We start from the raw sequence: 12709 nt of genomic DNA on the forward strand, positions 1-12709 counted from the left end.
ATTTTATACATGATTCTCAATTTCAGTTCAAATTTCTAGTGATCATATTTGTAAGAGAATACAGCTTTCAGAATCTTCAACTTGATTAAATTCAGTTAAATTTACATCACCCAGTCTATATCAAAATCCAAAGTTGTTATCATAGATTAGGTTACATTAAATTTTTTTTTTGTATGAAAAAAAAATTCGGTAAAATAAAAAGCAGATCCAGGAGAAAAAGACTCATTACTACTTGAAATCAAATTTGTAGCTAACATGTCTGTGATTTCCTTGTTAGTAAATATCAAATCTGAGTAGATGATACAGCCTTCCATCATGTAGCCCTGCTTGGTCAGTACTGGGAATTTAATAAATTTTGCCTTGACAGTTGCAGGCAGCCTTGCAATTGGTCTTCACAAAATCAGAGGCACAGGTCCATGTTTCCTTTAAAGATGCACAGTTAGAATAGGTATCTTCATACTCACAACTATTGGCTGGAATAAAAGCAAAGAAAGTAATCACTTCATTATCATTTTCCTCCACAGCAGCAACACAAACAGTAAATTCAGTGTGAGTGAGAAAGAGAAAATTGAGCAAACATGTTGGCATCATTACCCTGTGACAGGCACTTCATAGCTTGAAGGACACATAAGGTCTCTTAGTTAAACTAATCAATTAGCTCATCATTTATTTTAAAATTTTAACCTTTTGAAATGTTTCTAAAATGAATTGGCCTCTTTTCCTTCCTCAGAAAACAGAGTATGGTGAATTTAAATGAATCTCTCTAGAACTGCACTGTCTGAAATGATCAGCACTAGGCAGGTGATTGCTTACATTTAAACCTAATTGAATTAAAATAAAATAAAATATAAATTTTGGGTCCTCAGTGATACTACTTACATTCCAAGTGCTCAATAACCAATGTGGCCAAGGGCTACTTTAAGAGATAGTACAATTATTTAACATTTCCATGAATGCAAAAAGTTATATTGGACTCTGTTGCTGTAGATTCTAATTCTACTAGTCTTTCAGGAATAAGAAATCATTTTAAGAAGATGTGGGTGCAAAATTGCAAAAACAAAAGGAAATTACACCATGATTGTTGGGTATTTCCATTCAGATATCCCTCAGTGGCCACAGACTCAACACATCTCAAGCCAAGTACATTATCCTACCTACAAACTTGGCAGTTTTATAGTATTGCTTCCCAACTCTCCCCTCCTTTCACCCAGACTCAGAGAAGTGGCATAATTTAATCCAGGCACTAGGAATTAACCTGAACTCATTCCCTTCTATATTTCTAGTTTCTCTCTCTTTCTTTTTAAACTGAAGTATAGTTGATTAACAATGTTGTCCCCCTATTTTTCATCAGCGTGCAACAAGCACAGGTAAGAAACACTGGCTCTTCTACATTCTTCCTATTTCCTATCACTGTCGATTTCTCTTCATTCATTTTGCCCTCATGCAGTAAAGATATTTGCTTTTAAACCCATGTTTTTCAACAGTCTCCAAGCTGGATTCCCATCCAATTGTTTCTGCATGCTATTGCCAGGAGCTCTTTGTAAAACACAATTCTGATTTCATCATTCTTCCATTTGAAATCTTTCAATTGGTTGCTCATTACTACTAGGATAAATTCCAAGCTCCTCAGCAAATAGTATTCAGCCCAGGTGTAACTGTTTTCTTCTGTAGTTAATTTATACAAAGCTTTGATATAATCACTATTCTGAATTATGGCTGAGCAATTCTTCCAGAGAGAGTGCTGTAATTCAGTTAGGTGAATGCATTTAAAAGGGAGAAATCTCAGTTAATGGGTTAATTGCATTGTGAATAATAATTATAATAACATACACCAACTAAACAAAAATACCAATGCTATACCTCTATTAACAGCAACACGGAATAAGACATTATATGACATTAATTTCACTCCTTTTACTAAGATATATTTGAAGTTTATGTGAGCAAATAATGCTATAAGCAGGTTTGATTGACATTTTAAAAGAATATAAAAGTTATTAGCAGATAAAAATACAAGTGTTCATTAAACTAAATTTGATGATTAAATTACCCTATGGGAAAAATGAGGAATTTAGTATGATGAACTTATTAACATATAAGGAATTATAATTTTCAATATGCCTTTCCAGGTTAAGTCATATTCTGTGGTATCACATCTTTATATTTGTACATATTTCTCTTTTTAAAATTCCATCTTTGCTATAATGTCATTAACTTTAATGAAAAGAAAGTTCATATTCAGTTGTAATGATTAATTTCCACAGAAAGTTTTTCAGATATGCCAATATGTCACAGGTTCAACACAGCTACAAATATACATTGGTGGTACATGTTTCTTTAGGTTATGTACAGTAACCAACTTCATTGCAAGTAAGAATTCTCAACAGTGTAAACTTTTTGCTTAAAGGCACTCTGCTGAATAATTTTAATTTTGCCTTTTGGAGGAAGGCATTGCTTAAGCTGGTTACATTCAGAATATCTTCTAATGCTTAGCCATGTCAGGTCATTTATATTAACAAGTTAATGCTTTCAAACTTACTGCATAGTCCGTTGTCACAGTGATTGGGGCAGCTGCCACAAGGTGTCCCCTTTTGGTAAGGGACATGTTGTCTGCCAACAATATTACCACTGAAATTTGAAATACAAAATGTCAAGCATTTTTCATTTTTTAAGTTTAATTTATGTTCCAAGGGAAGCATCCATCATCATATGGGACTAAATATCTTTCAGTGTTTTAAATCATGTCAAATGACTGAAAAACTAACATTCCCCAAGTGTACTCAGATCCCAATGCAAAGTAAGAATAATTCGCACGTGCACTTACTTTCTTGACCCTATTCTAACAGCCTGAGCCGAAATGGGCTAATAATAGGCTCTAAAATTTACAGAGTGCATTTCAGTGTGGTAACATTGAAGAATTGATGCTTTTGAACTGTGGTGTTGGAGAAGACTCTTGAGAGTCCCTTGGACTGCAAGGAGATCCAACCAGTCCATTCTGAAGGAGATCAGCCCTGGGATTTCTTTGGAAGGAATGATGCTAAAGCTGAAACTCCAGTACTTTGGCCACCTCATGCAAAGAGTTGACTCATTGGAAAAGACTCTGACGCTGGGAGAGATTGGGGGCAGGAGGAGAAGGGGACAACAGAGGATGAGATGGCTGGATGGCATCACTGACTCGATGGACGTGAGTCTGAGTGAACTCCGGGAGTTGGTGATGGACAGGGAGGCCTGGCGTGCTGCGATTCATGGGGTTGCAAAAAGTTGGACACGACTGAGCGACTGAACTGAACTGAACTGAAACTTGATGGAATTGGTAAGGCTGTGCACCCGTACATGCTGGCAAGAGGTAAACATATCCCATCAAGAGACAGGGAGAGATTGGTTGTGCCTCAAATTTAAAAAACTCTTCTAAAGTTTTATCCCTCCTCCCCTCTACTGAAAAATTCTCTTTTAAAAGTCTGGTTTGTCCTTTAGATAACAATGTTAAAATATTAGATTGCTGATGGCATTATGTATTGACAACAAACTTGAAAGTATATACTTACGCAGGACAGTATTGGCAAACATAGAGGTACTTTAGACTTTGTTTGGGACAGTAGGCAACTCCACATCCAATAAGGAAAGATGAGTACCAAACAACCTATGAGCACATAAGTGAAGATAGGAGAGTACATTAGAGAAGAAAATATATTGAAAAAACTATAATAAGAAATATAAAACTGAAAAGAATGTTACTGATATATTGTATTTCTGCATACCTTATGAATATATTTAGTTAAATTATTGAGTAGAAGTACTGACCTTTTATTTTTATTTTATTTTAGCCACTCCATGCAGCTTACAGGATCTTTGTTCCCCATCCAGGGATGGAAGCCAGGCCACGGCAGTGTAAGTGCTGAGTGCTAACTGCTGGACTGCCAGGAAATTCCCTAAAAATCTTTTAAAATACTACATTTCCATGTACATTCACTATTTAATCCATTTAGGCTGTAAGAAAAATACAGGGTATATTTCCCCATTCAAAGTGTGCAGGCTTTTGACAAATGACAGCTCACGGCTGAAATACCCACAATATAGTAAAACTACTCTTTATCCATTTGAGATCTTCCTTTCAGTTCAACATTGGAATCAGTCAAAATTTGGAGAAGCCTCCTTTTTAAAGTACTGATGTCAGAATATTTTTATCTGTTCCCTTACCTGGGTGAAATGTCCAACTACTGCTTGGGGACTCGTTGGCCCTACTTCAAAGGCAAAATCATGGACCTCATCATACCAGTTTTGGATTGCATTAGACCATGTGGAAGGGTAACTTGACATAAAGAGATTCTCACCACAGTTCCTTGTACCTGAGAAGAAACAGATCATTCATGGGGAAAACCATAAAACATTCAAAGTCCCTGTCCTTCGCAGCGCTCATAGCTGTTAATCCATGAGGGAGTTTCTCATCAGCTATAAGCTGGAAAGAAGTCAGATGTACTTAACACCTTGAGAATGGCCTCAACGTGCACGATTTTGAGTACATCGTTTTTTTTTCTTTAGTATCTGTTCTCCCTAGATTCATTTGTTTACACTTTAAATTTTCACGAGCATATGCGTTAATGCATACTCTGCTTTGTGGGCTAAGGGCAGAAACTAACTCAATTTCTCTCTGATGCTTGCCCACATTCATCAAAGATTGATTTATACATAGGACCCTAAATAAATATTTATGATTGCTATTCTGTATGAACTTTGAAAAAAAGCTAGCACTCAGCCTTTAATTAAAAACCCCAATATAAAGCAAATGGCACTAGAAAAGACAAAATTTTCAAAGATTATGAATCTCCCCTTAATAAGCAAATAAGAGCATCACAGGCCAAATTCTCAAAGAATAAGGAAAGAAGTGCCTTTAGCACAACAGAAGTATTTCAAGATATTTTCAATATATATCTCAATATATTTTTCAAGTTGAATATTTCAAATTAGGTGACTTTAAATGTAATGTCTATGTGCTACTTTAAGGGAGTGCAAACTAAATTACTCTTGGATAAATCCTTTAAGAAGGAAAGAAATAAGCTAAGATTTTAGCAGTAGATTGAGATCGTCAAGAAAATTTGTTCCAATCTTCTACTGAATATAGTCATCCCTCTTCCTGATTTCACTAAATTATAGTAAAAAAATACAAGTAACAATGACAGTTCTACATTTAAAACAGATGAGTCATTTGCTTCTTTCAAATTGGGTTTGCCTAAATCTATGTCATTTTTGATAATTTCAGTAAATATTTTATCCAATATTTAATAATAAGATATTTTATCTCATTGTTTCTATGTTTCCTGATGCAGAAGTCATGTCTAACAGGTTATTTTTTAATCTATATAGCAATGATTGTATGGCAATCACCCAGAATATACAAAAGACTTGACATTCTGTCACCAAAATGATTTAATCAAACATATGTTATAAGTACAATATAAATAGGTTTAAAAATAACAACTGATTTCTCTCTGACAGTTTTCTATTCTATAAAACAGAGGAAGAGATGACTCATGACTGCTTTACTTAGGGGATGGTTAAAAGGCACAAATACGATATTGTGTGAGCCAGTTTTTGTAAAATATAGAACACACAATAAGCACAATGTGGTACTTCTCAGAGTTCTTTCTCCTGCAGAGAGTTTTTAAATTGAAAAAGGCAGCATTATAAGCAACATTTATTCACAAAGCTTTTTTAATGTAAGGTCAAAAATAGCCCTTATGGTCTTGCTTGTTCATGGACTCAACAAAAATATTAAATTACATACCTACTATTCTATCCTTTTTGTTACTGTGTTTGAAAAGGCACTTGTTTGCCCAATTTTGGGCATTTTCTGCTGCCTTGCTGTTCCATTGCTAAAACAAGAAGAGAAAAAAAAAGATGCATTCAATGACTTAAATTACAAAGGAGGATAAGTTTTATGATTAGAATAGTGGACTAGTCTATATGAGCACAAAATTTCTCTACGTGCATCTTCTGCTTATCATGATAGTCATGGATATCTTTTTCATGTGTCTTTTTCTGCTCCACAAAATCATACATCTGCCCTAAGTAATCAAAAAAATCTAAGAGAGTTAATGGTCTGTTTTCGGTGGCACAGTAGACACACCTCAGTTTTTAGTAATGATCCTCTCTAAATATTGATCAACACACAGAGATGCTGAGATTATTTCTCCTGTAGTACTGAGCTGGCATACTTTACTCTTAGTTCCTCTTTTTTTTTTAAGAAAGTACGTCTGGGAGACATGTGGCCTTCAGTACTGGACTTAGAAAAGCGGGCTGTTATTTACCCTAGATCAAAATGTAATAACCCATTAACCCTAGGTTAGAAGAAATACTGAGCAGAAAGACATCTCTCACTGATATCTAAAGATTTGCTTTTACTTCTGCCCTCCACAATTTAAATAGCTCTTAAAACTAGACAAGTTGCTTCACTATAATAAAGCAAAATTTAGAAGACTAATGAGGCAGTGAGCTAATGAAGGCCCCTTATTTGCATAGGCCCTTTCAGAGTGGCAAGAGGGCACCTCAGAAGATGTTTGGCCATTTTTGTGGGGAGGGAGTGGTAACATTTGCAGTGGTAAGATATTTTTATGTTCTCTTCCTTAAAGTTAACAACACTTGGATTTCTCCTACTAATAACATATCTTCTAGAAAAGGTCTCGGTCATAAATTACAGCCCAGGTGGAGTGGACATTAATCATGAGGATGGTGCGGGTGATGGTATTGTAGTTATGACTGTACAGAGAGGCAACAGAAGGAAGGGAGCACACAGGCCAGAGAAGTCATGAGAAAGCTGTTTTTATAAAAAAACAGGAGAAAAAACCTAGTGAAAGTATCTAAAAGTCAGCTTATTAAGGTCAGAAGGCACATACTAACCTCAGCGGCAGGGTTCATGGAGAGGCTTCAGGGGTTCCATGGGCACCCTGAAACTTCATACTGATTGTATACGTATGTATGCAGATGCATTTTTTTCTTTTTAGGGGAGAAATTCCACTTTCAAATATGGTAAACTCTGAAATATGCATGATAGATTATAGATTCTGACAGATTTAAACTATTGTGAATAGAATATAGAAGGAGGAAGTATGATTTTTAAGCAAAAAATAGTATATGGAATTTAAAAGAAGAAGAATTTCTTCCCTGTCCATAACACAGCTCAAATGAAATAACAAAGCAGAGTCAGAACTTCCAAAGCTTGAAAGTTCTTAAGAGATGTAATTTACTAGGTGCCAGCTCTTACCACAGCCAGCTCAAGCCACTTTCTTTATGTGACTGCTTCTTACCATCTTCAGCATGTTACTGGGAGGTGGAGAGACTCCTCTCCTTAGGTCATTGTGTTTGTTTACAATCTCAGTTTGGACATTTTTCAGGGTGGTTGACAAATCAGCAAAACGTTGATCCTGAAGGAAAGTCAGTTTAGGATTAGTTTTTAAAAGTTTTGAAACTGCATAGAAGAATGCATAAGTTAATTTAAGAGAAAAAAGATTATTTTCAGACATGTTCAGTTCAAGTCAGTATTATTAAGCACTGCCAATGAATCTGAGCCCAAACTACAATTTTTAAGAAAGAAATAATGTTGAATTTTAAGAGTCGGGCTGTAATTCCTGCCGTGATGATTAAAAATGCCTCGATGGAAATTCCCTGGTGGTCCAGTGACCCTGTGCTTCTGCTTCAGGAGGCACGGGTTCTATCACTGGTCAGGGAACTAAGATTCCATACGTTGCGTGGTGCAATCAAAAAATAAAGACACCTCTGGGGTTATAAATGCCACTTTCTAGAATGAAGAGACATCTCAGTGTGAGTTTTCTAGACATATGAATGAAAACACAATGACAAAGTTACAAGATTGGAGCCATTAAACATTCTCACTCACACTCAATAAGGCTGCGGAAAGGGAGTGATAGGGTGCAGGTAGGTGGCTCTTTTTAGACCAGTGGTTCCCAACCTTTTTGGCACCAGGGACCGGTTTCTTTAATTTTTCCATGGACCTGGGAGCAGGAGATGGTTTCAGGATAATTCAAGCATATTAACTTTATTGTGCACTTTATTTCTATTGTTAATTACATCAGCTCCACCTCAGATCATCAGGCATTAGATCCTGGAGGCTGGGCACCCTTGTTTTAGATGTTTGGGGAACCTTGAACTGACACGTTGTGTGTATTTAGAGAAAGTATGTTTAGGCAGAGTCCACGTGCACTCAATACTCCAGTAAATAATTCTACCTATTATGTGACAGACTTTATGGGGTCTCTCAAAAGACAGTTTAACAATATTATAAAAAAATCTCCAAAGCAATTTGGAGGGAGCAATGCCATTCCAATTAATGAACTATCGCTGACTTTGTTCCTTTTAGTAACAGAAATATAATTAACAGGATATTAAGTCAGGTGCTGATATTTTTGGTGTATCTTTGCATGTATGTTGGGAAGGCTTGAGTCTGGAGGTACAGTAGGGTGTGTAAATAGTTCTCAGAAAGTCTGAGCAATTTGGTGACTTAAATTTACAGAAGAGTCTGATGGTATATGTACATGAGCAAAATTTTGAAGCATTAAGCCCAGACAGGGCCTTTTGTTGATTTTCCCTGACACCCTGGGATAAGTTATTATCTCCCTTCCCCAGTGCTAAGTCTCCTCAAAGTTCTACAAATACTGTGAACATGGGTCTCACCACACGTTATTGCCATGATCTTGTTATGTGTCCATTTCTCCTGCCTGTTTGTATGTTCCTAAAGACAGGGACCAATATTGAATGTGTGGTACTCCCAGACTGGGCGCTTTCCCAGCTATCGATTCCTAATAGCAAGGATGCAACTGAACCGACTTAGCAGCAGCAGCAGCAGCTGATGTGAAATACCAATCTCTGTATAAAAGTAATTGTGGTTTCGGACCGTGAATTTTAAATCATCATAACTAGGCTCAAACACATCTTTATTAATCAAAATAGGAACCATTGCAATCAACACATTTTTGCCAACAAGAAATGTTTGTTTATTCCTGTAGCATAAAAATACTTGCTTTGGGATTCAGTGAACCCTTGGAAAGCATTTTCTGCCTGTTTCTGGTTGCAGAAGAATTTTCCCTGCAAAAAAGCTGTCTTGATGCTTGAAATTGTAGTTGACTGACGATAGGTCAGGTGAATACAGCAGATGGGGCAAAACTTCATAGCTCAATTTGTTCAACTTTTGAAGTTTTGGTAGTGCAACATGTGGTCACGTGTTGTTGTGGGGAAGAATTGGGTTCTTTCTGTTGCCCAGTGTCAGCCACAGGTGTTGTAGTTTTCAGTACATCTTATGGATTTGCTGAGCATACTTCTCAGATGTAATGGTTTTGCTGGGATTCAGAAAGCTGTAGTGTATCAGATGGGAGAAGGCAATGTCAACCCACTCCAGTACTCTTGCCTGGAAAATCCCATGGACGGAGGAGGCTGGTAGGCTGTGGTCCACTGGTTGCTAAGTTGGACATGACTGAGTGGCTTCTCTTTCACTTTTCACTTTCATGCATTGGAGAAGGAAATGGCAACCCACTCCAGTGTTCTTGCCTGGAGAATCCCAGGGACGGGGGAGGCTGGTGGGCTGCTGTCTGTGGGCTGCTGTCTATGTGCTCGCACAGAGTCGGACACGAGTGAAGCAACTTGGCAGCAGCAGCAGCAGTGTATCAGATGGTCAGCAGACCACCAGGCAGTGACCATGACCTTTTTGGAGTGCAAGTTTGGTTGTGGGAAGTGCTTTGGAGCTTCTTCTCAGTCCGAACACTGAGCTGGTCATTGCCAGTTGTTGTAGAAAATCCACTATTTTTACATGTCACAATTCTGTTGAGAAATGGTTTGTTGTTGCATAGAATGAGAAGATGACACTTCAAAAGGATGATATTTTTTATTTTCAGTCAGCTCAAGAGGCACCCATTAACTGAGCTTTTTCATCTTTGCAATTTGCTTCAAATGCTGAATGACCATAGAAGGGTCAATGTTGAGTTCTTTGGCAAATTCTCATGTAGTTTTAAGAGGCCAGCTTTGATGATGCTCTCAATTGGTCAGTCAACTTCTGATAGCTGGCCACTGTGCTCATCTTCAAGGCTCCTGTCTCCTTTGCAAAACTTCTTGAACCATCACTGCACTGTACATTCTTGGAAGTTCCTGGGCTAAATGCATTGTTGATGATGAGAGTTATTTCCATTGCTTTCCAACCCATTCTGAACTCAAATAAGAAAATTGCTCAAATTTGCTTTTTGCCTAACATCATTTCCCTAGTCTAAAATAAATACAAAATATACAGCAAGCAATGTCTTTAGCAAAAAAATTGATAAATGCATATTAAAATGATGTATACCTAACCATATTTATTTAAGAGTGTATTCCAATATCAAATAGCAAAGTTCAACAATGCAAAACCACAATTACTTTTGCAGTAACCTAAATACATCAGATTGTAAAACAGCTCTCTGGATATGTCCTTTTGATTCTGAAAAATGTAGTTTCATTTCAAAGCATACCAAAATTTTGTTTCTGAAAAGTCATTATTTTCTGCTTCTTACCCTATCTTGCTTTGCAGATAAATTCTATTGAAGAAGACATGCTTTTCATTGGTTTGTTTTAAAAATGAGCATTGATAAAGTTTTTATTAAGTGACAGGTGATATGAAAAGTGTTGAACGTACAGTGGATAAAAGGTGGTATCTATTTACCCTTAAAGAGTTTATATTGGAGAGGCAATATGACATAAATAGATAATTATGACCTGATAACTGAAATGATAGGAGGGATCTACTAGATATAAAGGGAGGAGGGATTAATTCTTCTTGATTGAGCTTAGAAAAGATTTCACAAAATATGGTGTGGACTGGGATATTGAAAGATAAACTGTGTTTTCTAGGCATCTGGAGAAAATGCTCTGGGCAGAGGGTGTGTAGAGTATCTGATCAAGAGACATTTGCTGGTGCAAAGGACCCAAATTATATCTCCCTTTTAAATACTTTTATAAATAAAGACTGGGACCTGGACTGGACACATAGCAGGGGACTAGAAACGGCCATGGAAGGAATCTTCAGGGAAGAAATTGGGAACACAGCAAACAACTTGAATGAAACCCTAGCTGATGAATGTATTGTATTTGGATTGAAATTTTGATTATAATAACACAATAGCTATATTTGTAAATGCCAAATGAGGTTAAATGAAATGTCAGAAACCTGTGATCCTAGCTAATCTTGTGTGCCTGGAGTCAAAGGAGGGTGTAGGAACAGATAGCAGTGCCCAAAGCTCCTCACATTCAGAGGTTCTCTGATCAGGAGGTCAACACCTTATATGGGCATCTCCACACCAATCATTGGAGAACATGACTGATCCTGTTTGGGAGATTATTAAAGTGAGGCAGCATATTAGAAATAATTAGAACATCTTACCTAACGTATACTAATTGTAAAATTATGGGCAAAATCAAAATACTTAATATCTTTAGTAAATTTTCTTGCCTTTTAATTTAAAATTATTCTCACAGGATAATTATGAAAATTAAATGTGGTGATGTGTGGGAAGAAGTTTTGCTAATTTGAGATCATATAGATATGTTGCTAATTTTCTGTGGGAGTCACTTTGAAATGTATTAAATAAAAGTAAAATCAGAAAAGATCTTCAGACAGGAGAAGTATCATTAGCTTTTAAATCCACAAACCAGTGCTGTCACCAGAAATATAATTAAGGCATCACATATGATTTTAATATAAAAAAAGAAAAAATAAACATTGAATTGCTAAGTATAATATATATCACTTGATGAATATATTACAGTATTTATTATGTGATCGATATTAAAATTATTAATGAGATTTTTACCTCCATTTTTTTTCCACTACATCATACTGTATTGTATTTATGCAGGTCTAAATTCACACTATCCATATTTCCAGTGTTGCATATCCTCACGTGGCTAGAAGCTACCATATTGGTGGCCACAGCCTTAGACTGAAGAACAGTGAGCAACTTAGAAGTTCTTTGCAATGTACCAGACACTCTGGTCTTTTTTACTTTCAAACACTGATCCCTCAAAGTTGCATGGCTTGTTGTGAAAAGATTTTTACCCTTGACCATACCTGTCCCTTTGCAGGAAAGAATGGAAGCCACACAGCTGCCAGGAACAAAACCACCGTGAATAATGCCATCGCTGGGAAAACAAAACAAAGGAACAAAGATCTGCGTTGGAATGTTTAGTGCATGAACTTCTGAGGAACACAGGGGAAAAAACAAAACACACAAAGCAGGGATCTCAGTTACACCAGATTCATCAGTGGACATGGAAAAAAAGAGGACGTGTCACCAGGAGTCAGTAGAATGATAATGGATTTGACCCCAGACCTGAGCCTCCAATGGGGACAGTAAAGAACAGATTGAAGCACTGGATTGAAACCCTTGAAGATCACCGTGAATGTTGATGATAAGTAATTCTACCCTGTTGTTGTCGCTAAGTTGTATCTGACTCTTGTGACCCCAGGGGCTGTAGCCCGCCAGGCTTCTCTGTCCATAGGATTTCTCAGGCAAGAATATTGGAGTGGGTTGTCATTTCTTTCTCTAGAGCATCTTCCCAACCCCGGAATCCAACCCGTGTCTCCTACATTGGAAAGCGGATTCTTCATCACTGAGCCACAAGGGAAATCCAATTCTGCCCTAGTTCCACAGTTTTTCCATATAATTATTCTCCAGGT

At 36.9% G+C, this 12709-nt stretch overlaps 1 protein-coding gene across 2 annotated transcripts; it reads right to left on the reverse strand.

Annotated features, from left to right (window-relative positions):
• Positions 1-345: 345 nt before the first annotated feature.
• Positions 346-12222, reverse strand: LOC138069242 (cysteine-rich secretory protein 3-like). 2 transcript variants are annotated; one of them, XM_068960467.1, is made up of 7 exons: positions 12101-12222; positions 7302-7418; positions 5779-5870; positions 4198-4339; positions 3546-3640; positions 2540-2628; positions 346-473 (listed from the first exon to the last, which is right to left on the reverse strand). In XM_068960467.1, the coding sequence occupies exons 1-7, from the start codon at positions 12167-12169 to the stop codon at positions 346-348; spliced, it is 732 nt and encodes a 243-aa protein (XP_068816568.1). In that variant the 5' UTR covers positions 12170-12222. The 2 variants fall into 2 exon arrangements, with proteins under 2 accessions (XP_068816568.1, XP_068816567.1); XM_068960466.1 differs by having other exon boundaries at positions 4198-4346; positions 5783-5870; positions 12101-12169.
• Positions 12223-12709: the final 487 nt, after the last annotated feature.

This window comes from Capricornis sumatraensis, chromosome 22, assembly GCF_032405125.1.
Source record: "Capricornis sumatraensis isolate serow.1 chromosome 22, serow.2, whole genome shotgun sequence".
Taxonomy (NCBI): Eukaryota; Metazoa; Chordata; class Mammalia; order Artiodactyla; family Bovidae; genus Capricornis; species Capricornis sumatraensis.

Bases quoted from the DNA above. Each gene is read 5' to 3' on its own strand.
- LOC138069242 (XM_068960466.1), bottom strand. From the start codon at position 12,169: ATGGCATTATTCACGGTGGTTTTGTTCCTGGCAGCTGTGTGGCTTCCA. The intron at 7,419-12,100 runs GTATGGTCAAGG...ACTTTCCTTCAG, and splicing joins TCTTTCCTGCAAAGGGACAG to GATCAACGTTTTGCTGATTT. The intron at 5,871-7,301 runs GTAAGAAGCAGT...TTCTTGTTTTAG, and splicing joins CCAGTAACATGCTGAAGATG to CAATGGAACAGCAAGGCAGC.